This window comes from Bos indicus x Bos taurus, chromosome 18, assembly GCF_003369695.1.
Source record: "Bos indicus x Bos taurus breed Angus x Brahman F1 hybrid chromosome 18, Bos_hybrid_MaternalHap_v2.0, whole genome shotgun sequence".
NCBI lineage: Eukaryota > Metazoa > Chordata > Mammalia > Artiodactyla > Bovidae > Bos > Bos indicus x Bos taurus.
The window spans coordinates 18991789-19014523 of record NC_040093.1 but is presented as its reverse complement, the minus strand read 5'-3'; the positions used below and the strand labels follow the sequence as shown (position 1 = coordinate 19014523).

The 22735-nt window shown below is 38.0% G+C and overlaps 1 protein-coding gene across 3 annotated transcripts in view; it reads left to right on the top strand.

Moving 5' to 3' along the window:
* ZNF146 (zinc finger protein 146) overlaps nucleotides 1–6417 on the top strand; it is a 69896-nt gene extending 63479 nt beyond the window's left edge. For all 3 annotated transcript variants that reach the window (XM_027514352.1, XM_027514351.1, XM_027514353.1), the window contains one exon: nucleotides 1645–6417. In XM_027514352.1, the coding sequence (XP_027370153.1) occupies nucleotides 2413–3291 (879 nt within the window). In that variant the 5' untranslated portion in view covers nucleotides 1645–2412 and the 3' untranslated portion in view covers nucleotides 3292–6417. The remainder of the gene's footprint in view (nucleotides 1–1644) is intronic.
* Nucleotides 6418–22735: the final 16318 nt, after the last annotated feature.

Here is a 22735-nt window from a genome sequence, read left to right as displayed (position 1 = left end):
CAGGAAATGACAGTTGTCACCTGTGTTTATATGTCATTGACCAAACAAGGCACCTGGCCATGCCTGAGTTTGCTAGAGTGAAGCAGTGCAATCCTTCTGCACTGTGGAGACCCTGTTATTGGTGAATGATAATACAATTTCCCTTACCCTACCTCTCACCCCACCCCATTGTCCCAGTCTTACTTTCTGAGGGACCTTTTTCTGTTTCTTGTTTCCAGAATGCTGTTATTGTTTCACTGATAAAATATCTTCTCATAACTGTCTGCAGTTGGTTTCGGGGTTTTGTTGTTTGCTGTGCCTTACCTTTATTTCCTTAGAGTTTCTTGCTTTCCTTCAATGTTGATCTTTCATGTTAGTGGGGTTCCTCTGCTGTGTGTGGAGTATTGGCTATACAGTCATGTTTAAGAGTGATTCACTAAAAGGTAAGCTCTTTTGTTCCTGGGTGCTTCTAGTCAGTGGATAAAGAGTAGAGTGTAGAATGCCTCATGGACTTGGGGGTCTATTTCTGAGTTATACTGTCTTACTGTCATGATCAGATGTGGCCAGGTCCTTTGTTTCACCAGAAAAAAATGACCATAAATAAGTATCATCTTAGATGGGAGGCATCCTATTTAAGTTTTTCACTGGCCTTTTATTAGTTTGTCCAGAAAAGGGTCCTTTCATATCCTGCTCAAAGTTTCCAACACTTTGGGCATCGACTACAGAATGGAGCTGGAGTCTCACCATATTACATATACATCCCATTGCTTTCAATATAGTACCTGTCATCTCATTTGTTGAGTGTCCCTGAGACTGAGGCTTCTGTGATTAAATTCCTGCAAAGAGTAACTTTGACTTTGTGAAAGGAGTGGTCCTTTGTCCTCATGACTGACAGTAAGGGGCCAGCTGCAACTTAAACATTTTATTTTTACAGCAAATACTATTCCTTCTTTTGAGGTGCTTAAAATTTCCCTTCATTTCCTGAGTCTTTATGATATTTTGTGACACAGGTTTGCTTGCTTGACATTAGTGTCCTCTTCTGCAAGTGCCTTTATGTTATTTGAACTTCCTCAGCTCTTCTGTCAAATCCTCTATGTACTTTGTTATTAAAAAAAAAATTGTTAATACCTGTGTGTATTGATGTTGCCTGTCATTCTTCTTTCTTGTGAGTCTGTGCCATTTTCCCTTTTCTTGTCCTTTGAATGGAGTTTTAGAAGGAAGCAGTTGGCTTTTCCTTTCCCTTTTTCAGAATCCCTGGTAGACCTTCTCAATTTTATGTGGTTATCTTTTTATCCTATTTTTTAATCCCTCATTTTTTGTTATATTCAATTTGCTGGATTATGAAATTAAGTTATTTTTCAAGAGTTTTCTGAGCTGTTTATACATATGTGAATGTTTAGTTTTCAACCAGGAGTCCTATTCAAGGGTTTCCATCTCAGAATTTAGTTGAAGACATTGATCATGAGGATTCTTTCGTACTTTGAGCTAGTTCATCCCCCAAAGCACAGTCTGAAATTTCATTACTAATAATGGGAAAATTCATAAATAATGATAACATAAAGCTAACATTTATGGTTGCTTACCATGTGCCAGCCACAGTTCTAAGCATGTTATATATACATTGACTGCTTTAAATGATGATTCTTTGTACTCCATTTTATTTAGAAGAAGCTTGAGAAGATGATGAACGGATAGATTGACAAGACTTGGGAGACAAGTTGCATCCAGCTTCAATAAAGTACAGACAGAAAAAAAGCAGTGACTAAGAAAATTGGAAAAGTGCTTCCTCTGATATCAGACTATCTTTTAAGGGAACAACTTTTTCAACCTAGAGTTTGAAACACAATTTAGAGTTAGTTGTGTAGGAAAGAATCATCAATTTAGATTGTGTGGAAATCTGCCACAGCTTACTCCTTGTAGTAATAATAACCCTTTTTGTAAAAGGGTATAAAATCAGTGTGGAAATGCCTTCATTAAAAATTTGAATCCCACATGATATCAGAGCATTCATACTGGAGAGAACACCTATGAATTTACTGAATGTGGGAAAACTTTCATTTGTATGTTGCACCTCATTCAATGTTGAAGTCAGGCTGGAGAGAAATCCTGTGCTTCTAAAGAATATTGAAAAGCCTTTACCTAGATAACATCTCATTGAGCAGAAGAAAATTCATACTGGAGAGAAGTCAGTGAAGGTTATAAATCTTCACTGAATATTTTAGAAAATTTAGAGTTAGAGAGCTCTGAATGTACTGATTATGATAAAGTTTTCTCTTGAACCTTATCTCTTACTCTGTATTCGAAAGGCCATACACAGAGAAGCCCAGCACATGTAAGAAATGTGGAAATACCTTCAGCTAAAAGTAAATTTTCATTTATCAAAAAATTCATACAAGAAAGAAACCTTGTGAATGTGGGAAAGCTTCCATTCAGATGTCACACCTCAGTCAGCAGAGAATTTGTAGTGGGGAAAACCCCTTTGCCTGTAAGGTATGTGGGAAAATCTTCAGCCACAAATCAACTCTTACTGAGCATGAGCATTTTCATAATAGAGAGAAACCTTTTGAATGTAATGAATGTGGAAAAGCATTCAGCCAAAAGCAGTATGTCATTAAACATCAGAACACCCATACTGGAGAGAAGCTTTTTGAATGTAACGAATGTGGAAAATCCTTCAGCCAGAAGGAAAATCTTCTTACCCATCAGAAAATTCACACTGGAGAAAAACCTTTTGAGTGTAAGGACTGTGGGAAAGCTTTCATTCAGAAGTCAAACCTCATCAGACACCAGAGAACTCACACAGGAGAGAAGCCCTTTATATGTAAGGAGTGTGGTAAAACCTTCAGTGGCAAGTCAAACCTTACTGAGCATGAGAAAATTCATATTGGAGAGAAACCCTTCAAGTGTAATGAATGTGGAACAGCTTTTGGTCAGAAGAAGTACCTCATAAAACATCAAAATATTCACACTGGAGAGAAACCTTATGAATGTAATGAATGTGGAAAAGCCTTCTCTCAGCGAACATCACTTATTGTACATGTGAGAATTCATTCAGGTGATAAGCCGTATGAATGCAATGTATGTGGAAAAGCCTTCTCTCAAAGTTCATCTCTTACTGTACATGTGAGAAGCCATACAGGTGAGAAACCCTATGGTTGTAATGAGTGTGGGAAAGCTTTCTCGCAGTTCTCAACCCTTGCTCTACATTTGAGAATACACACAGGTAAGAAGCCTTATCAGTGTAGTGAATGTGGGAAAGCTTTCAGCCAGAAGTCACACCACATTAGACACCAGAAAATTCATACCCATTAAAACCCTGTGGATATCATGAAAGGTGTTCATCAGGAATTTACACCTTACAACACATCAGAAATAAGGAAGGCATCACAAATGAGGGAAGCAAAAGCTAAAAACTTAAAGGACACCAGAGAATTCATCTTGAAGAGAAAGACATTTGTATGATTGAAGTCCTGTATCCAATAAAAACCATACTGCAAAGGTAATACTGAAAACTTAAGATGCATTTCCACTAAAATTGGGAGTGGAGGACATTTTTATGATTGCCATCTGCATGAATCTGGAGATCTTCACCAGTGTAATAAAAACAAAGCTATAAGCATTAGAAAGAGACTTCTATGGTATTGATTTAGCAGAACAGAAGAGATTCTGCAAAAACCTATGCATTTATTAGAATTTATAATATAGAAAAGGCATCAGGAGCTGAGAAGCTAATGGGACTATTTTTAAAAGTGCTTTGGAGGTAATTTGTTCTCCAAGGTTGGGGGTGGGGTGGGGGGATAGAACATGAACTATACACAAAGATAAAGGGATTGGGTTAAAAGCAGAAGTATGAGAAAGCTATATAGTAAAATGGTTATGACCTTGGGAATGGGAAACATTCCTTATGGCAAATTGAAAAATATCTAGCAATTCTACTCTTGAGTTTGTATGCTCAGGAAAGTATGTACCAGACTATTTACTGTGGCATGATTTGTAGTACTCATTAATTGGGAACAAATTCCCATCAGGAACAAAATGGAAAATACTTAACGATGGAATACTGTATATCTGTAAAGTGTAATAAATGAGATCTATATGTATTAGAAAGATCTCAAAAGTCATGTTGAGGGGGAAAGAAAGTTGCAGAATGACATAATACGATGACATTTTTGTAAATTTGAATTAAAACTTCCTCACAGAATTTCAGTGCTATATATTGGTAATGGATACATATATGTATGTATGTTTTTTAAGTGTTTTTGAAATGGGTTGGAAGTATACAGACCAAACTCTTGATAATGGTTGCCTGTGAAGAGTGGAGAAGGGAAGGGAATGCGTGTGGGGGAGGGGGCTGTTAGAGGGAGACTTCAGTTTTATATATAAACATCAATTTCTCTTTAAAAAAAGACTGCAGAAAATATATTGAGATACTGGTTAATTCTGGATTGTGGTATATGGATATCTTGTCTTATTTTTTGTATTTTTCTGTATTTTTAAATTTTCTCAAAATTAGTAAGAATGGGGGTGAGGATGGGAACACTGTACCTATAGACATCATGTTCTAACGGATTCATTCCCAATCAACTACTAAACTTTTTATAGGAAATATTTCTAAAATTTTATCAATGAGTGGATGGACTTGCTCTCTATGTAGTAGGAAATTATCTATTTTATTAAAATTAAAACTGACAGTATAATCCAAATGTTTTAATTTATTTATATCTTCATGTTTTTGACACTATTTTGTGACATATCATTTGAGCTTAGGAAGTTTTAAGAACATTTAGTTAAAGATTAACATAGACTTCATATAATTTGTCATTTTCAGATAAACTGACTTTGGAATGACCATTTTACTGTCTTGTACATTTCTGTGAGAACAGCATATGCGTTAACAAGAAAGTTATTCATTATATCATTTTTAAAAAGAAAACCACTCAGCATCCCAGAACATCCATAGTTTGAATTAAATGTCAACACTTGGATCTCAGTCTTAATCTGCAGGTTATTTCATTCTTCCCCTACTCTGACAAACACACCTTTTTTGTTTTTGTTTTTTTCCAGCTCTTCTGAGGTATAACTGACAAAATTTTAAGATATTTGAAGCATACAACATGATGATTTGGTAGACATTGTGAAGGGATTCTCCCCATCAAGTTACTGTTTTCTTTTACAAAGGTGGAGAGGATGGGATGGGTATGGAAAAAGGGGTTCACACTCTGGGCAGGATTCTATTGTGTAAACCAGTCCTTCCTGAAGGTACTTTTTATTCCCTCATCACAATGTAACGATATAAATAATGTTTTAAGATTTTCTTGAATGGTGAACATCAGCAATACAGCATTTGAGGTTGACTTAAAACTGCTTTTTAGAAAGCTCTTAGGGACTCCCCTCGCAGTGCAGGGAATACTCCATGCTCCCAATGCAGGGGGCACAGGTTCTATCCCTGGTCTGGGATTCAATCCCTGGTCCGGGGAACTAAGATCTTGCATGCTGCATGGCAAAAAAGAAAGAAAATCCACAGTATTTCTGTGTTGTTACGTACTAAATTTACTAAGGAATTAACCAGTTGTTTGTACACTGTTTAAAAACTGCCTCCAGGGGATTCAGTAGTGGCCCAGTGATTAGGACGCTGCACTTAGCGCTGTCAAGGATGTGGGTTCAATCCCTGGTTGGGGATTGGGTGCAGTCAAAGAAAACAAAAGTGTCTCTACTAATCAATCACAGTAGGAAGAATACTCCCCATAAAGATTTTAGTCATAAGGCATTTTCTTAATCTCTCATGCTTCATTTAGGTCTTAACACGGCTCTTCTTGCAGCTTTGGAGTCAGTAAATAAAGCCTGAGATGCTAAGACAAAACTCAGAGAATACATTAGTGTATCTGGTGACTGTGGCTTAGGGTCTCCCCCACTCCCACCCAGCTTGGCAGTGTTGATCCAAAGAGGGAAGTCGAATCTGAAAATCACAGTTGTCATTTTATTTAACATGTCAGGAGGCAGATGACCTGAACGTCTGTCTTACTCCATCCTAATAAAGCAGTTTGTTGGGAACCTGAATCATTGTTAGTCAAGATGTATAAGATAAATTACGGTTAATCCCACATTGCCCACATACATATTAATAAGTTCCGTTATACCCAAACCATGTGAGGCACCATAAAACATCTCTTCCCAAAACCCAACAAAATAAAGTATTCTAATTTTCAGTTGTAACTTTTCATCTTCTGTTCGAGGTATTCCTTAGTATATCTGTTTAAGCAATACTATGTATGCTTTTCTTGCTTAGATACTGCATAGGTAGTTTATGTTTAAGGTGTTCTGTTTTAAAATACTGGGCCAACACAAGCTATTTTATGAAAAACCCCACTTTGTAATTGTACTGTGTACCATTGGTGAACTGCAAACATGATTTTGTAATACAAGGCAGTAGTAACATAACCTGGTGTTTAGCTCTATTTTTTACAGTGTTTTCATGTAAAATTTTAAACTTCAGTGTACACTAGAATCTCTTACTGGGCTTAATGAGGGCTTATTGCTGGGTCCTATTTCCAGAGTTCCTGATTCAGGAAATCTGGGTTGATGGGGGCTTAGAATTTGTATTTCCATCCAGTTCCCAGGTGATGCTGGGGTTGCCGCAGACGACACTATGAACTTACAGTCAACCATTTTATCTTCAGAACAGCTCCCCTGGGTAGTAGAGAGAATGCACATTATTTCCCCACTTTATATCTAGAAAAAATGAGAGGCAAGTGACAAACTTGGTGTGTTGTCTATTTTATAGCTTCTTGTGATTATTTCAGTGTAATAGATGGGAGACATGGCTTTTGCAGACTGGCAAATATTTGCTTACTACCTCTTACACGCTGGTCATTAGATATATAATGAATATCAAAACAACCTACTGCTGTCCTTTTAAGGTCTTACTAGTGCTTTTGTGTGTGCTGGGTGGGGTCGGGGAGGTGGTGTAGGATGTGGTTGAAGATACAGGTATGGAGCATATGATGTGAGAGTCATAGGCCATTGTGTCAAAGATGATTTGTTCTTAAGTGCCATGAGAATGCCAAAGAAGACTTAAGTATGGCAGTGTAGTTGATATTTTGATAAGACCATTTGATGCTTTGTGAAGAGTGGGTTGAAATGGGAGCAGGAGTAGAGAGGCAGAGTGGCCATTTTAGAGGCTTGAGTAATCACTAAAGCAAGGTGATAAAAGTTTGAGACATGTTAACATGTGAGATGGGTGGAAATGGATAGTTCTGGTTTTTATTTGGAAATGAGTTACGAGGTGCATGATAACAGGAAGACATAAATACTGTGCCAACTTTTAATGTGTAAGGCTAGCTGATGAAGATGTTAGGGGCCATGGAGAAGCAGTTTAGGAGGGAACAGAATCAAGCATTTGAGGTATGTTAGATGTGTAAATCTTGTTTGACAATAAGTGGGAATCAAAGCAACTCCTAAGTTTTGCACCAGAAGCCTTCAAACAGTATTAATGACAGGTGATAGGATAAGATCCTTGAGGTAAACTATATGTATTTAGAGGAAGCAAGAAAGCTAGATTTGAGCCTTGGTACTCTGCTAAGTCAGAGGAAAGAAAATCAGCTGATCTCCTTTGCTAATGAGGTACTACAAGCCTATCTAGAGTGTGGTGTCCTAGAAGCCAAGTAGGTAGAGATGATCATTCTGTTGATTTTACCACAAAATTAAATGAGCCAGTGTCCTTAAAACTTGGCAGTATACAGGCCACTGTAAACCTGTTCCAAAACCTTTTTAGTGGATTATGGGGGATCATAAACCAGATTGGTTTAGCATAATGTAGACTGATAAGACGGAGAAGGCGATGGCACCCCACTCCAGTACTCTTGCCTGGAAAATCCCATGGACAGAGGAGCCTGGTAGGCTGCTGTCCATGGGGTCACTAGGAGTCGGACAGGACTGAGCGACTTCACTTTGACTTTTCACTTTCATGCATTGGAGAAGGAAATGGCATCCCACTCCAGTGTTCCTGCCTGGAGAATCCCAGGGACGGGGGAGCCTAGTGGGCTGCAGTCTATGGGGTCGCACAGAGTCAGACACGACTGAAGCGACTTAGCAGCAGCAGCAGCAGTGTCTATAAAAACCATGATATAGTCTACTTTGTGGAGTTAAAAGAACTCAGATTTTGAGAGACAAACTTTTGTGACTGAGTTATTGGGTTGAAGCACTGTAAGATCCTTATATTTCAGGAAGATGCTCGATGTACTGACGTTTAAGTGTACGTGCTGAAAACAACCAGGGTAGCTACTAAGAAAGGGAAGCAGGGTTGGCAGGGGGAGAGGAAAAACTAGAGGAAGATAATGGAGTAAGGAAAACACACACACACACACAACCCAACCCAAAGAAAGGCAGGAATGTGAAGAGGAAACAACAAAACCAAAATGGAAGGTAAGTAGAAACCACATAATGAATAGTGGAAATAAATCTAAGAAACATTAATCCAGTAAATGTAAAAGGCTCAACTTTTCAGTTAAAATTAAGGATCATGAAATAGTATTCTTTTTTAAAAGCAGCTATAGGCTATTTGCAAGGGAAATCTCTAAAAAGATTGGGACACAAAAGTGAAAAACACAGAAAAAGATATATTAGCCACATGGGAAATGGCAACCCACTCCAGTATTCTTGCCTGGAGAATCCCATGGACAGAAAAGCCTCAGGCTACAGTCCATGGGCTCGCAAGAGTGGGACACGACTTAGCGACCAAACCACAAAACCACCATCCAAAAGAAAGCTGTTGTATTTAAATTCCACACAAAATAGTCTTTAAGGCAAACATTACTAGAGATAAAGTCACCAGAGAAGGATAAACATTTCAGTTCATTAAGAAGATAAAATTCTAGTTTTGTATTTTGCTGAATAATATAGCCTGAGATTATTAATAAAGAACTACAGCGAGAAACTGACACAACCAGGTATTTAAAAACTATTAGCAAAGTCAATTCGAGAGAAACAATCATTTCTATTATTTTTTAAATCCCTTATGATCGAATGCCTAAAGGACTGGGAGATGGCCCAAACTGTATCATGGCCTAGATCTGGCTCTTTCTACTCTAGGAATTATTTCCTCACCCATCAATTATGGATAACCATTCAGGCCTGGCCTTCTCGCAGTGTTAAGTGTAAGTTGGAAGGCTTTTGAAAGTCCTTTTACCTGAAGTACTTTCAAGTAGGAATCTTATCTGTTCTCTAACTCTGGAGAGTGCCAAAAGCATGAAGAGTGGGATGGGAAAGCACATGGCACATTTCATTACCTTCAGGTCACTTTCTCCACTGCCCTTCGGGTGTTTTTACATGCAATAAAAATACATCATTGTCTACAGTGTGATAGGGAAGCGAACAAAACAAGGTGTAAAGTAACCATTTCTAAACAAATAACACTTTTTGTACAAATTCAGAATAAAATATGAAGGAGAATGGTTAGCAAATGTCAGAGTGATAATCCTGAAGAGCTGGGATTATGGATGGTTTGGGGTTTTTTCCCTTCTCTTTTTCTATATTTCAAGAAGTGTAGATGTGTTGTGTAATAAAAGTGAACAACAAAAGTCCACACACTGCATTCCTTGTAGAATTCCTGCTTGGCCTAGTTGGAGTCCTACTGTAGTAAGTTTGGTAGAATTTAAGCTTTCAAATCTGACTGCGTAAATGAAAAAGATATACTTTCCCCTTTCAACTTGTTTATAATACACGATATATGCTCTTTCATTGTTCTCTACCATTGCAAAAGTATATGACAGAAGAGGTGGACCAGCCACCTGGGTAAGTTTTCCATGCAGGTAACCATAATGGAACTAGAGAGAAAATTCAAAAACTGCTGTTGAAATTTTCAGTGACTGAGGAGTGTGTTTATTTCCTAGATCAGCCATAGCAAAACACCACAAAACTTAGGTCACCAAGTATTTTGATAAGCCACCAAGTCTGGTATTTTGCTCTTCACTCACAGTTATGGAGGCTAGAAAGTCCAAAACCCACAGGTGTGATCAGCACCCTGCTTGCTCTGAAGGTTCTAGGGAAGAATCCTTTCCGACCTCATACAGCTTTTGTAGTTCCAGGCATTCCTTGATTTGTAGTTGCATCACTCCAGTCTCTTCACATGATCCTATTCCCTTTGTCTCCTCTGTCTCCAAAACTTCTCTTTTTGACAGGAGTTACTAGATGTAGAGCCCACCCTCATCCAGTGTGATCTCAGCTTAGCTTGATGATGTCTGCTAAAACCCTGTTCCTGTTTCCAAATAAAGTCTCATTCATAACTACTGGGATTAGGACTTAAACATATCTTTTGGGGGGCTTCCCTGGTGGTCCAGTGGTTGGGAATCCATCTGCCAGCACAGAGGAGACAGGTTCTTTCCCTGGCCCAGGAAGGTCCCACACTCTGCAGGGCAACTAAGCCCATGTGCCACAACTACTGAGCCTGTGCTCCTCAACAAAACAAGCCCCTTGCACCACAACAAGAGAAACCAGAGAAAACTAGAAAACTAGAGAAAAGTTGCTACAACTAGAGAAAAGCCTGTGTGCATCAACAATGACCCAGTGCAGCCAAAAATAAATTTTTTTAATTAAAAAAATAGAACCGTATCTTTTGGAGAGGCATACTATAACCCACAACCTGGAAATCAGTAAACCTGGTTGAAACAGTAGTTTCTATGAAAATGATCTTAGATACATATGTCCTTAAAACTACCAGCATGAGTTAGAGCAAGTCTAGCTGAAATGCAAGTTTCTTCTTTTTTTTTAAAAGCTTAGATCCATAATATTTTTTCAAAACTATATTCCCAAAATGAGTTTTCAACAGGTTACAGTAGTTTGAAGTACAGGAAGGGATATAAGCATATGACACAGCTCTCACACTGAAAGACTTTTATTAATATATGAAAATAGCCATTAAAAAGAATACATTTGAATCAGTTCTAATGAGGTGGATGAAACTGGAGCCTATTATACAGAGTGAAGTAAGTCAGAAAGAAAAACACCAATACAGTATACTTACGCATATATATGGAATTCGGAAAGATGGTAATGATAATCCTATACGCGAGACAGTAAAAGAGACACAGATGTATAGAACAGTCTATTGGACTCTGTGGGAGAAGGCAAGGGTGGGATGATCTGAGAATAGCATTGAAACACGTATATTATCATATGTGAAACAGACCACCAGTCCAGGTTCAATGCATGAGACAGGGTGCTCAGGGCTGGTGCACTGGGATGACCCAGAGGGATGGGATGGGGAGGGAGGTGGGAGGGGTGTTCAGGATGGGGAACACATGTACACCCATGGCTGATTTATGTCTATGTATGGCAAAACCCACTACAGTATTGTAAAGTAGCCTACAATTAAATAAAAAAAAATGAGGGATACAAATGTGTAGATAGGCAATAAAAAATAGCACCCACCCTTTCTCTGGGCTCCATGGATGTGAAGCATGGGAAGTATGCAACGTCAACTCTAGAGGGCTAGAGAGAAAGAGAAATCCTTAGAAAAAGCATGGTTAAATTAAGGCAAAAAATGAAGGCAGAACCTTTAGAGTTGGGGTTTAACACATTTGCAGGGTTCGTGACACATCTGGCATTTCCAAGGGCAAAATGAAATATAAGCACAGAAGTAGAGCAGAGAGCGGGTTAGGATGTTTGACCAGTGGTTGTACTGACAGCCAAAAAGTAGGGCTGTCATCTACCCTTTGCAGACATCCATCTGTTTCACATGTAACCAGAATCACTAAAAAAACATGTATCTGGCTGCATCAGGTCTTAGTGGCAGCACATCGGATCTTTATTGCATCATGCACACAGCAGCACGTGGCTTTGGTTGCTCTATGTCATGGCTTTGGTTGCTCTATGTCATGCAATTGGATCTTAGTTCCCTGACCAGGGATCAAACCTACATCCCCTGCATTGTGAGGCAGATTCTTCACCTCTGGACCACCAAGGAAGTCCCAACAAGAACCAGTTTTTATTCTCCCTAACTTCATTTAGTGGAAACAGTTAAATGGTTGCCTGGGTTGCTGAGTGAATTAGGAAATGCCAGTCTGATACATAATCCAGTAAGGAGATTCCCAAAGAGCAAATGTTTTGAGATCATGGAGTGATGCAGAATGTGGTCTTTGGATAAACACGCAGTCCCTATTTATATCTCCCAGAAAAACCTGAATGAAAATTTTGGTTATCTCATTGTTGCACAAAGAATAAATGTCTATCATTCTTCAGTTCCTGAACAGTCTGAACTTCTTACTGTATTATTCAAGGTCTTTCATATTTTGTTCACTTCCTACTTTTCAAGTTTAATCTATCACTAACTTATAGCATATACTTTATATGTCAACTGAACATAGATTGCTTAATATTCCCAGGACTTGTTTTGCCGTTTTCCACGTTAGCAGTGTTTCTCATGCCTTTTCCTGTGCTTGGAATGTTCACCTGTTATAATTCTCAGTTACCAGCTATCAAAATATATTCACCAAAGCCTGAGATCAGCTATCACTCTTCCATTGAGCCTTTCCTAGTCCTCTCTGCCCTTTTCCTCTCAGAAATCATAGGTTACCAGTAATTGAGTCTTCTATAATATGTCAAAATTCACATCAAGTTTATGAAGTGTAGACACTTATTTCCATTTTATAGTTGAGGAAACAGAATTTAAATAGTAGTTAATCGTTTTTATTAATTTTTTTTTACAGATGGAAAATAGAAATTTACATAGGAATTAACTGTTAGTTTTCAAACCATTATTGTAATAGTGCATCTTTAGAGATAAATTGGGAAGTAAAGGCTATTTATTCCAATCCCTTTCTAAGTGAACAGAGGGCAATAAAAAAAAGCAATTGGACTCAGCAACTATAATTAGCAAGATGGATCTGGCAGAGTACCAAATCAATCAATCTTAACAGCTTGATAAGGTTTTCAAAAAAAATGACATTGAAATTATGAAAGAGGGACCTCCCTGGTGGTCCAGTGGCTACGATTCCACACCCCCAGTGCAGGGGGCCCGGGTTTAATCTTTGGTCAGGGAACTAGAACCCACATGCTGCAACTAAGAGTTCACATGCTGAAGCTGAAGATCCCACATGGTGCAATGAAGATCAGAGATCCTGAGTGCACCAAATAACAGCTAGAGCAGCCAAATAAATAGATTTTTTTAAAAAGCATCCCGCAAGGTTTAATATCCACTGTATTAGTACTTTTTTCCCCCACCAAACTAGGAATCTAGGTATAGAAAACAGCTTCTTCAAACTGTTTCATCAGACCACCCCCACCAAAACATATACACTCTTGACATCATGCTTAATGGTAAAATATTGAATAATTTCCTCCTAAGATTGGGAGCAAGGCAACAATGCCCACTGTCATCACTTACATTTCAGCAATTATATTAGAGGTCTTAGCCATTGTAATAAAACAAAAACAGAAATAAAAGGCATATAGATTAGAAGGAAAACTATCTTTCTGCAGAGATATTTGATTATTTACCTTATCTGTCAAAGTAAAAAAAAAAACAACGAAAACAAGTTTGGTCATACACTTAAATATAAATGCCAAAACCAAAGACTGATTATTGGCAAACATAAGAGTTTTGTGATTTAGGGACAGGCAAATGTTTCTTAGATCACAGAAGACAAAAAACATTAAAGGTTAAAAGTGATAAAGAGTTCATCAAAATTAAAAACTTGTCACCAAAAGACATCTTTAGGAATATAGGCAAGGAACAGACTAGGAGAAGATATTCACAAAACATATATTGATACATGACAAAGGACTGGTAAAGAGGATACATAAAGAATTCTACAACTCAATAATTCTTAAAAATCCAATTAAAAATGGTCAAAAGATTTGTATATTTTATAAAAATATGCAAACAGCCAAAAATCTTATGAAAGAGAATGCAACATCATTAATTAGCAGGGAGATGCAAATTAAAACCACTAAAATGCCACTGCACACTCACCAGAATGGTTAAAATTAAAAAGGATAATAACTCCTCAAATTGGGTTTTTGTAGAACAGGTACTCTCAGATATTGTTGGTGCGGCTGTAAAATGGAGGAAGATCTGGAAAGTTTCTTATAAAACTAAATATACATCATTTTATGACTCAACAATGCCACTCCTGGCTCTTTACCCAAGAGGTTGAAAACCAGGGGCTTCCCAGGTGTCTTTAAGTGGTAAAGACTCTCCCTGCCAATGCAGAAGATGTAAGAGATGTGGGTTCGATCCCTGGGTCTGGAAGATCCCCCAGAGGAGAGCATGGCAACTCACTCCAGTATTCTTGCCTGGAGAATCTCATGGACAGAGGAGCCTAGTGGGATGTAGCCAGGGGTCCATGGGGTCGCAAAAGAGTTGGACACACTGAAGCAACTTAGCCCACATGAATGAAAACCATAATCACAGATTTGTAAAGGAATGCTACTGAAGTTTTTAGCCAAAACAACCCAATATACATCTTTATGAGAACTGATGTGTTCTGTGCTATGCTTAGTGTTCTGTGCTGTGCTTACTCTTTGCAACCCCATGGACTATATAGCTCGCCAGTCTCGTCTGTCCATGGGATTCTCCAGGCAAGAATACTGGAGTTGGTTGCCATGCCCTCCTCCGGGAGATCTTCCCAACCAGGGATCAAACCCAAGTCTCCTGCATTGCAGGTGGATTCTTTACCTGAGCCACCAGGGAAGCCCATAGATTAGTAATACAATAAAACAGTACCCAGTGATAAAAAGGAATGCATTTCTGATAGCTTCAACAGTATTTTATTTATATATATATATATATATATATCGGAGAAGGCAATGGCACCCTACTCCAGTACTCTTGCCTGGAAAATCCCATGGACGGAGGAGCCTGGTGGGCTGCAGTCCATGGGGTCACTAAGAGTCGGACACGACTGAGCGACTTCACTTTCTCTTTTCACTTTCATGCATTGGAGAAGGAAATGGCAACCCACTCCAGTGTTCTTGCCTGGAGAATCCCAGGGACGGGGGAGCCTGGTGGGCTGCCGTCTATGGGGTCACACAGAGTCGGACACGACTGAAGTGAATTAGCATAGCACACATATATATATATATATATAAAATCTCAAAAACAAGCTCATTGGAAGAACACTTACACAAACAAGTATATTTTGTGTGATTTCACTTAGATTAAACTCTAAAGAGGCAAAATTAACCAGGTGTCCCCCTCTAAAAAAGAACGATATTTGCCTCTGGATGGCTGGGTGTGAGTTTTGATGACATCTGAGACATGAAGGCAATTCTTAAGGAGACAGTAAACTTCTGTATCTTTATGAGAGTTTGGATTACATATACACATTGGTCAAAACCAAGAAAGTACGCTCAAAAATTTCTGCATTTTTCCTGTATGTACATTGAAACAGGCAAAGATTGAACTCAGTAATATGCTTGTATTTAGGAGATACTGTACTGATGTCTACAGTTCACTGTGAAGTGCATATAATAATTAGATGGATTAATGGGTGCATAGAGAAATGGACAGATATACGACAAAGCTAGTGTAATAAAATGTGAAGGATAGGATATAGGTGGTGAGCATATGTTCAGTGTAAAACTCCCTCAAGTTGGCTGTATGTTTGAAATTTCTCATTAAACTACTGGAAAACAAAGAGATTTTTAAAAGTTATCTTTGAATGCCACCAGGCAAGATATAACTTTAGTTAGATTATTGCAATACCAATCAAGTGAGATTTTTCTTGCTCCTTATTTTTCTCTTCTCCTGGTTCAATTCCAGGTGAGCCAGAGACCACCTATAGAGAGGGATAAAGTAAAGGAGTCAAATAACAGACTGGTATATCAGAGAAGAAACTATTTTTTTTATTCTTTCCAAGTTGCAGAAGGTGGAAACTTTTTGATTTAGAAGAAGTATGAAGTAGTGACTTCTTCCAGGGAATATTTTAATTAGCAAAAATGATTATACTTACTGAGAGTGATCTCAGATTTATTATCTTACAGTGACTGAAGAAGTTATTCAACCTCAGAAATCTCGGTAATTCAACTGAGATTTCATCCGTACTCAGTTGTGCCTGACTCTTTGTGACCCCATGGATTGTAGCCCTCCAGGCTCCTCTGTCCATGGAATTTTCCAGGCAAGAATAGTGGAGTGGGTTGCCACTTCCTACTCTAGGGGATCTTCCCTGACCCAGGGATTGAACCGGTGTCTCCTGAGTCTCCTGCATTGGTAGGCAGATTCTTTACCACTAGTGCCACATAGGAGCCCCCAAGATTTCATCCAGGAGCAGAAAGAGAACACACAGGCATATTCACAGTGGTAGTTAATAAAATCTTTTGTCTGCAAGCAACGTGTGGCATCTTATTCAATTTACTGTATTTGTTATTAGTTGATATGGATTTTCTGTGTATACAATGCTATCATTTAGAAATTACAATAGTCTTACCACTTCCTTTTCAATTCTTACACCTATAATTATTTTACTTACCTAGTTGCCAATCACAATTCTGTAGGCTCAAACAAAAGCCAGTATCAGATTCCCAGGCTTCCCAGGTGGCTCAGTGGTAAAGAATCTGCCTTCCAGGCAGGAGACATGGGTTCAAACCCTGGTCAGACACGACTTAACAACTAAACAACAAATCAGATACCCAGCTAGTCACAGCCAGGTACATTTTATGAGTTGCTCAGTAGTCTGCTACCATGCAACAGATACACAAGAGAACCACAAGCTTTCCATAACCATCATATAAATACCACAACATCTATAATAACTGACATATTCACAGTTACCTACTAACTCATTCAGCCAACAAAACCACAAGCCTATGGCACCACATCATTCTCTACCTCATATAAGTAATTCCATAGTCAGAAAATACCCACAAACTACTTCCTGTTCTCCTCCAGTCACATACAAGTGCAAACACAACTCACACCTAATCCAAAAAAATAGACACACCAGAGTAAACACTACAGAATAACATGACTCCATCCACTGCCACAATCGTTGCACAGAAGTAGCTCAAGGTCAGACACATCAGGTCAGGCACAGGAAACCGCTCCTACACACTTAAACACACACACACTACACCACCAGCCGTGTGCGAGGTCCAGTTTCACGCCCCAGGGTTTCCCCAGGGATAAAAACCCATCCTACTCACAACCCTGGACTACAGACCTCATCCAGGTCACATCCAGGGTCGACATCAGCATTCCTACCTGGAATGAAGGTTGGGTACTCAGCACACACAGGCTTGACATTCCTAGTTTCCTCCTTGGCTTTTGCAGGCCTCTCTCGGGCTATGGCATCATCGTTCAACAGGCTACACCTGGCTGTGCATGCACACTTCTACAGGCTGAACCGCCCTGGAGTCTGGGCCATTTCTGACTCTGCAAATTTTGGGGGAATAGCTTGTGAAGGATAGGTGTTAACTGCCCTCTAAATGTTTGTTATAATATACCTGTGAAGCCATCTGGTTCTGGACCTTTGTTTGTTGGGAGTTTTTTGCTTTTTAAATAACTTCTTCAATTTCAATACTGGTAATTGGCCTGCTCATATTTCTTCTTTCTTCCTGGTACAGTCTTGGGATAGTATTCATTTCTAGGAATTTGTCCATTTCTTCTAGGTTGTCCATTTTATTGGCATATTTGTTTGTGTTTGTATTTGTTTGTAATCTCTTAAGATCCATTATTTTTTTGTGGTGTCAGTAGTAACTTTTATTCCTGATTTTATTGATTTGGGCTCCCTTTTTCTCTTGATGAGTCTGGCTAAAGGTCTATTCATTTTATCTTTTCAAAGAATCAGCTCTTAGTTTCATTCAACTTTTGTATTGTTTTGTGTGTATTTTATTTCTGAGCTGATCTTTGTGATAACTTTCCTTCACCTACCTTTTCATTTTGTTTGTTCTTTTTGTAGTTCCTTTAGATGTAAAGTTAGGTTGTTTGAAATTTTGATGTCCACATTTTAATTTCTGATATTGGGAATTTGTGTGTTCTCTCTTTTCTGTTGATTGCCTCTGATAGAGGTTTGTCAATTTTATTGATTTTTTTAATAGAACCAATTAAACTTTAATTGATTTTATCTATATCTCTAATTTTCTCTTCCCTTAATTTCCACTCTACTTAATTTTGTTTGCTTTGGGTTTAACTGATACTTTTTAATACTTAGAACCTTGATTTTGAAGGTAGAATTTCCCTCCCTTCTGTGTAGTTCTATTCAGCTGTCACTCAGAAATTTCAGTATGCTGTATTTTCTTTATCATCATGTTTAAAGTTTTACATTTTCTTCATGATTTCTTCTTGACTTATGTATTCTTTAGACATATGGTATTTAAATATTATTTTGCAAAATTTTCCAAGTATTTTTATTTTTGATTTCTAGCTGAATTCTATTGTGGTTAAATAATATATTTTAAGCCCTTTAAATTTACAGGGACTTATTTTATGGTCTATGGTGATAAATATCTTACATGCAGTTGAAAAGAAAACATTTCCTGCTGTGGTTGAATGAAGTGTTCTATAAATGTAAAGTTGATATAAATAGCAGGTCAAGTCTTTATTTTTGTGTCTACTTGTCCTATAAGTAAATGAAAGGAGTGTTGAAATTTCCAGCTATAATTAGAGATTTTTCATTTTTGTCTGATTTTGCTTCATGTAGTTTATAACTCCAATAATATATATGTTTTTTGCCTTTTTATGCTGTGCATGGGGTTCTCGTGGCAAGAATACTGGAGTGGTTTGCCATTCCCTGCTCCAGTGGGCCACATTTTGTCAGAACTCTTCACTATGACCTGTCTGTCTTGGGTGGCTCTGCACAGCACGGCTCACAGCTCCACTGAGTTATGCAAGCCCCTACGCAAGGACAAGGCAGTGATACATGAAGGGGCAGGATGTTTAGATAACATCACTGACTCAATGGACATGAAATTGGCCAAATTCCAAGAGATAGTGAGGGACAGGGAGGCCTGGCATGTTGTAGTCCATGGGGTTGCAAAAAGTCGGACATGCCTTAGCGACTGAACAACAAAAATAGGTATGTTGGACCTCCTGGTGTTATTCCAGAGGTCATTACTGCTGTGTTACTGTTTTTTGTTTTCTTTTTCCTCTCTGAGCTTTGTTTTGGATACTTTCTTTTGCTGTGTATTCTAGACTTTTTCTGCTCTCATGTCTAATCTGTTGTTAATTTCATACACTTCAGATGTTGCAGTTTCATTTCTAGAAAATCCATTTAAGGTGTTTTTTTTTTCTTTTTAACCTTAAAACCTTACATTTCTCTCACCATGTCCATGTTTTCCTATACACTGGATCTTATTTATAATGATTCTTTTAAACATCTTTGCTGTTTCTCTTCTCTGTCATTTCTGCATCTATTTCTATGAACTAATGTTTTTCTGCCTCTTCAAACATCTATTAACTCTTTGTTTCAAATTTATTTATTTATTTGGCTGCTCCAGGTCTTAGTTGCAGCAATATAGGATCTAGTTCCCTGACTAGAGATCAAACGCAGGCCCCCTGCATTGGGAATGCAGAGTCTTAGCCACTGGACCACCAGGGAAGTCCCAAATGTCTATTACTCTTGACTGGATGTTGGATATTCATTTGCTGTCAGCAAAGAGATGTCTCTATTCTGCTTAGACTCCCCTTCTCTGTTTTGCAAAGTATGGCATTCTAAATACAAAATTATTTTCCTTCTAACTTTGTCATATAAGTTCTTATACAAAGGGCATTATTATCCATTCTTAAGTGGTCATACAATGTTCTAAGTACAGTAAGAAACCACTGGGGAAAAAAGGTGTAAGTAGATAATCTCACGGAGTTCCCGGGGAGTCTAGTGGTTAGGTTTCTGGGGTTTCACTGAAGTGGCCCAGGTTAAATCCATGGTTGGGGAACTGAGATCCCATAAGCTGCATGGTGTGGTCAAAAAACTCAAGACAAGCAAACAAAACAGAGAATGTCAAACACTGATCTGACTTTGATACATCTGAGGTAGTGGTTAAAAATATACAAATGCGTAAGACTTATCCTTAAACTTAAGATTGTGGCATTCAGTCCATGATCACTTCATGGCAAATAGATGGGGAAACAATGGAAACAGGGACAGACTTTATTTTCTTGATCTCCAAAATCATTGCAGATGGTGACTTCAGCCATGAAACTAAAAGACGCTTGCTTCTTGGAAGAAAAGCTATGACCAACCTAGATAGCATATTAAAAAGCAGAGACGTACTTTGCCAACAAAGGTCTGTCTAGTCAAAGCTATGGTTTTTCCAGTAGTCACGTATGGATGTGAGAATTGGACCATGAAGAAAGCTGAGCACCAAAGAATTGATGTTTTCTAACTGTGATGTTGGAGGAGACTTGAGAGTCTCTTGGACTGCAAGGAGATCAAACCAGTCAATCCTAAAGGAAGTCAGTCCTGAATATTCATTGGGAAGACTGATGCTGAAGCTGAAGCTCCAATACTTTGGCCACCTGATGTGAAGAACTGACTCATTAGAAAGACCCTGATGCTAGGAAAGATTGAAGGTAGGAGGAGAAGGGGACGGTAGAGGATGAGATGGTTGGATGGCATCACCAATTCGATGGACATGAGTTTAAGCAAGCTCTGGGAGTTGGTGGACAAGGAAGTCTGGCATGCTGCAGTCCATGGGGTTGCAAAGAGTTGGACACGACTCAGAGACTGAACTGATATTGCTAACTTACCCTTACAGATTCTGATTCACTTGGTCTGGGTTGGTCTCTGAAATTAATACTTGGAACAAGTTCCTGAGTTGATTTTAATTGAACATTCAAATTTTAGAATCAATGACTTATTTTCATTGTTACAGATCTCACAAAATATGCTTTCATTATTCTCTTTGCCTTCTTCTAACTGCATAATAAACTTATCAAAATTCATTTCTAATGTACTTTATTTTCAGTTTATCACTTATCTCTGCTGTCCCCCCACCCCCACCTCCTAGTACAGGAAAACAATATTTGTTAGTTTTCTTGCTTTATTTTTCCAGGTTTGGAGACCAGGTATGATACAAAGACATTATCTCCAGAAGAAAACATTTCTGAAATAAATTTATCTAAATGGAAGATAAAGAAGTGAAATACTTGACCTTGAGAATTTCATTATTCAAAATAGCTGGCAGAGTAAAGTCAAGATTGAGAAACAAGAACTTCAAAATGAATATTTTAGCCAAATTAAAATCATCTATGAAAATATATCTATTCACAGAAAAGATACATCTCTCACCCTACATCACAGATCACAGAATTCCTAGTAGAGAAACATTTATGAATGTAAAGAATGTGGGAAGACCTTTAATTATGGCTCAGATCGAATCAAATGTGAGAAAAATTCATACTGGTGAGAAGCCTTATGTATCTAAGGTATATGGGAAGGCCTCTAGAATTTGTGAACAACCAGCTTGACATTTGAAAGTTCATAATGGAGTGAAACCGTATGTATGTCTAGAATCTGGAAAGGCTTTTAGTTTTGGCAGAGACCTTAGAGTACACAAAAATATTCATTCAGGGGAGAAACCCTATGAATGTGAAGAATATGGGAAGGCATTTTAAATACATCAACAACTCACTCAACATATAAAAATTCATAGTGGAGTGAAAGCCTATATATGTAAAAAATGTGGGAAAGCTTTTAGTTAGGTAAAGACCTTAAAGTACAAAAGAATATTCATTCTGGGAAGAAGTTCTATGAATGTCAGATCTGTGGGAAGACCTTCAACTCTTCCAGATACTTTAGAGTATACCAGAAAATTCATACTGATGAAAAACCCTATGAATGCAAGGAATGTGAAAATCTTTTAGATTATGTGGACAACTTGGTCAACATCAAAAAATTCATACGGATGAGAAATATGAATGTAAGGAATATGGGAAAAAACCTTAAGACTTCATTCATACCTTAAAGCTCAACATAGCATTCATACCAATGAGAAACCCTATGAATGTTAAGAATGTAGGAAGGCCTTTAGGCAGAGGGCACATCTTAGTAAGCATCAAAGAATTTGTATTGGTGAGAAACCCTATGAATATAAGGAATGTGGAAAGACCTACAGATGGAGTTCAACACAATCAACATCAAAAACTGCACACTAAAAAGAACTTGTGAATTTAAGATACATAGAAGGGGCTTTGAAGTTCATTCAGTTCTTACAGATCATTAGATAATTCATAATGGTGAGAAGCCAAAAATATGAATGTATGGGGTGATATGGCATGGCTTTTGATAGAATGAACATTAGTGAATGTACATTAGTAGAAACCCTGTGAATTTAAGGAATGTGGGGATGCTTTTCACACTTTATTGAACATCAGAGACTTAATAATGTCAAGACTCTAAAAATGTAAGAAATGCAGGAAGGCCCAATATTCATGTCTCTATGAACATCTGAGAATTCATAACCTTGTAGTGTTGATATAAAAGTGCTTTTTCTTTCACTCTGCTCTTAATGGAGTGTTAATACTAGGAGGAATATTTGGGAATTTTTTTTGCAATTCTTACAATTTATTAGGTGTAAAAGATTTCTTGCCAGGTATCTTAATCTAATGAACATATAAAATACTTCCAAAACTGAGACAGTAGATAGGCCCCAGGCTGAGCAACTGGAGTCTGTCCCCTGTGGACAGATATTCCAAGATAGAAATAATGGCAGAAGTGAAGAGGAGGTGAGGCCTGCCCATATAAAAGATAAAGAGAACATATTATTTCTCATTCTTGAGATCAAGGAGACCTTCCCAACTACACATGTGCAGAAAGGCTCCTCAGAG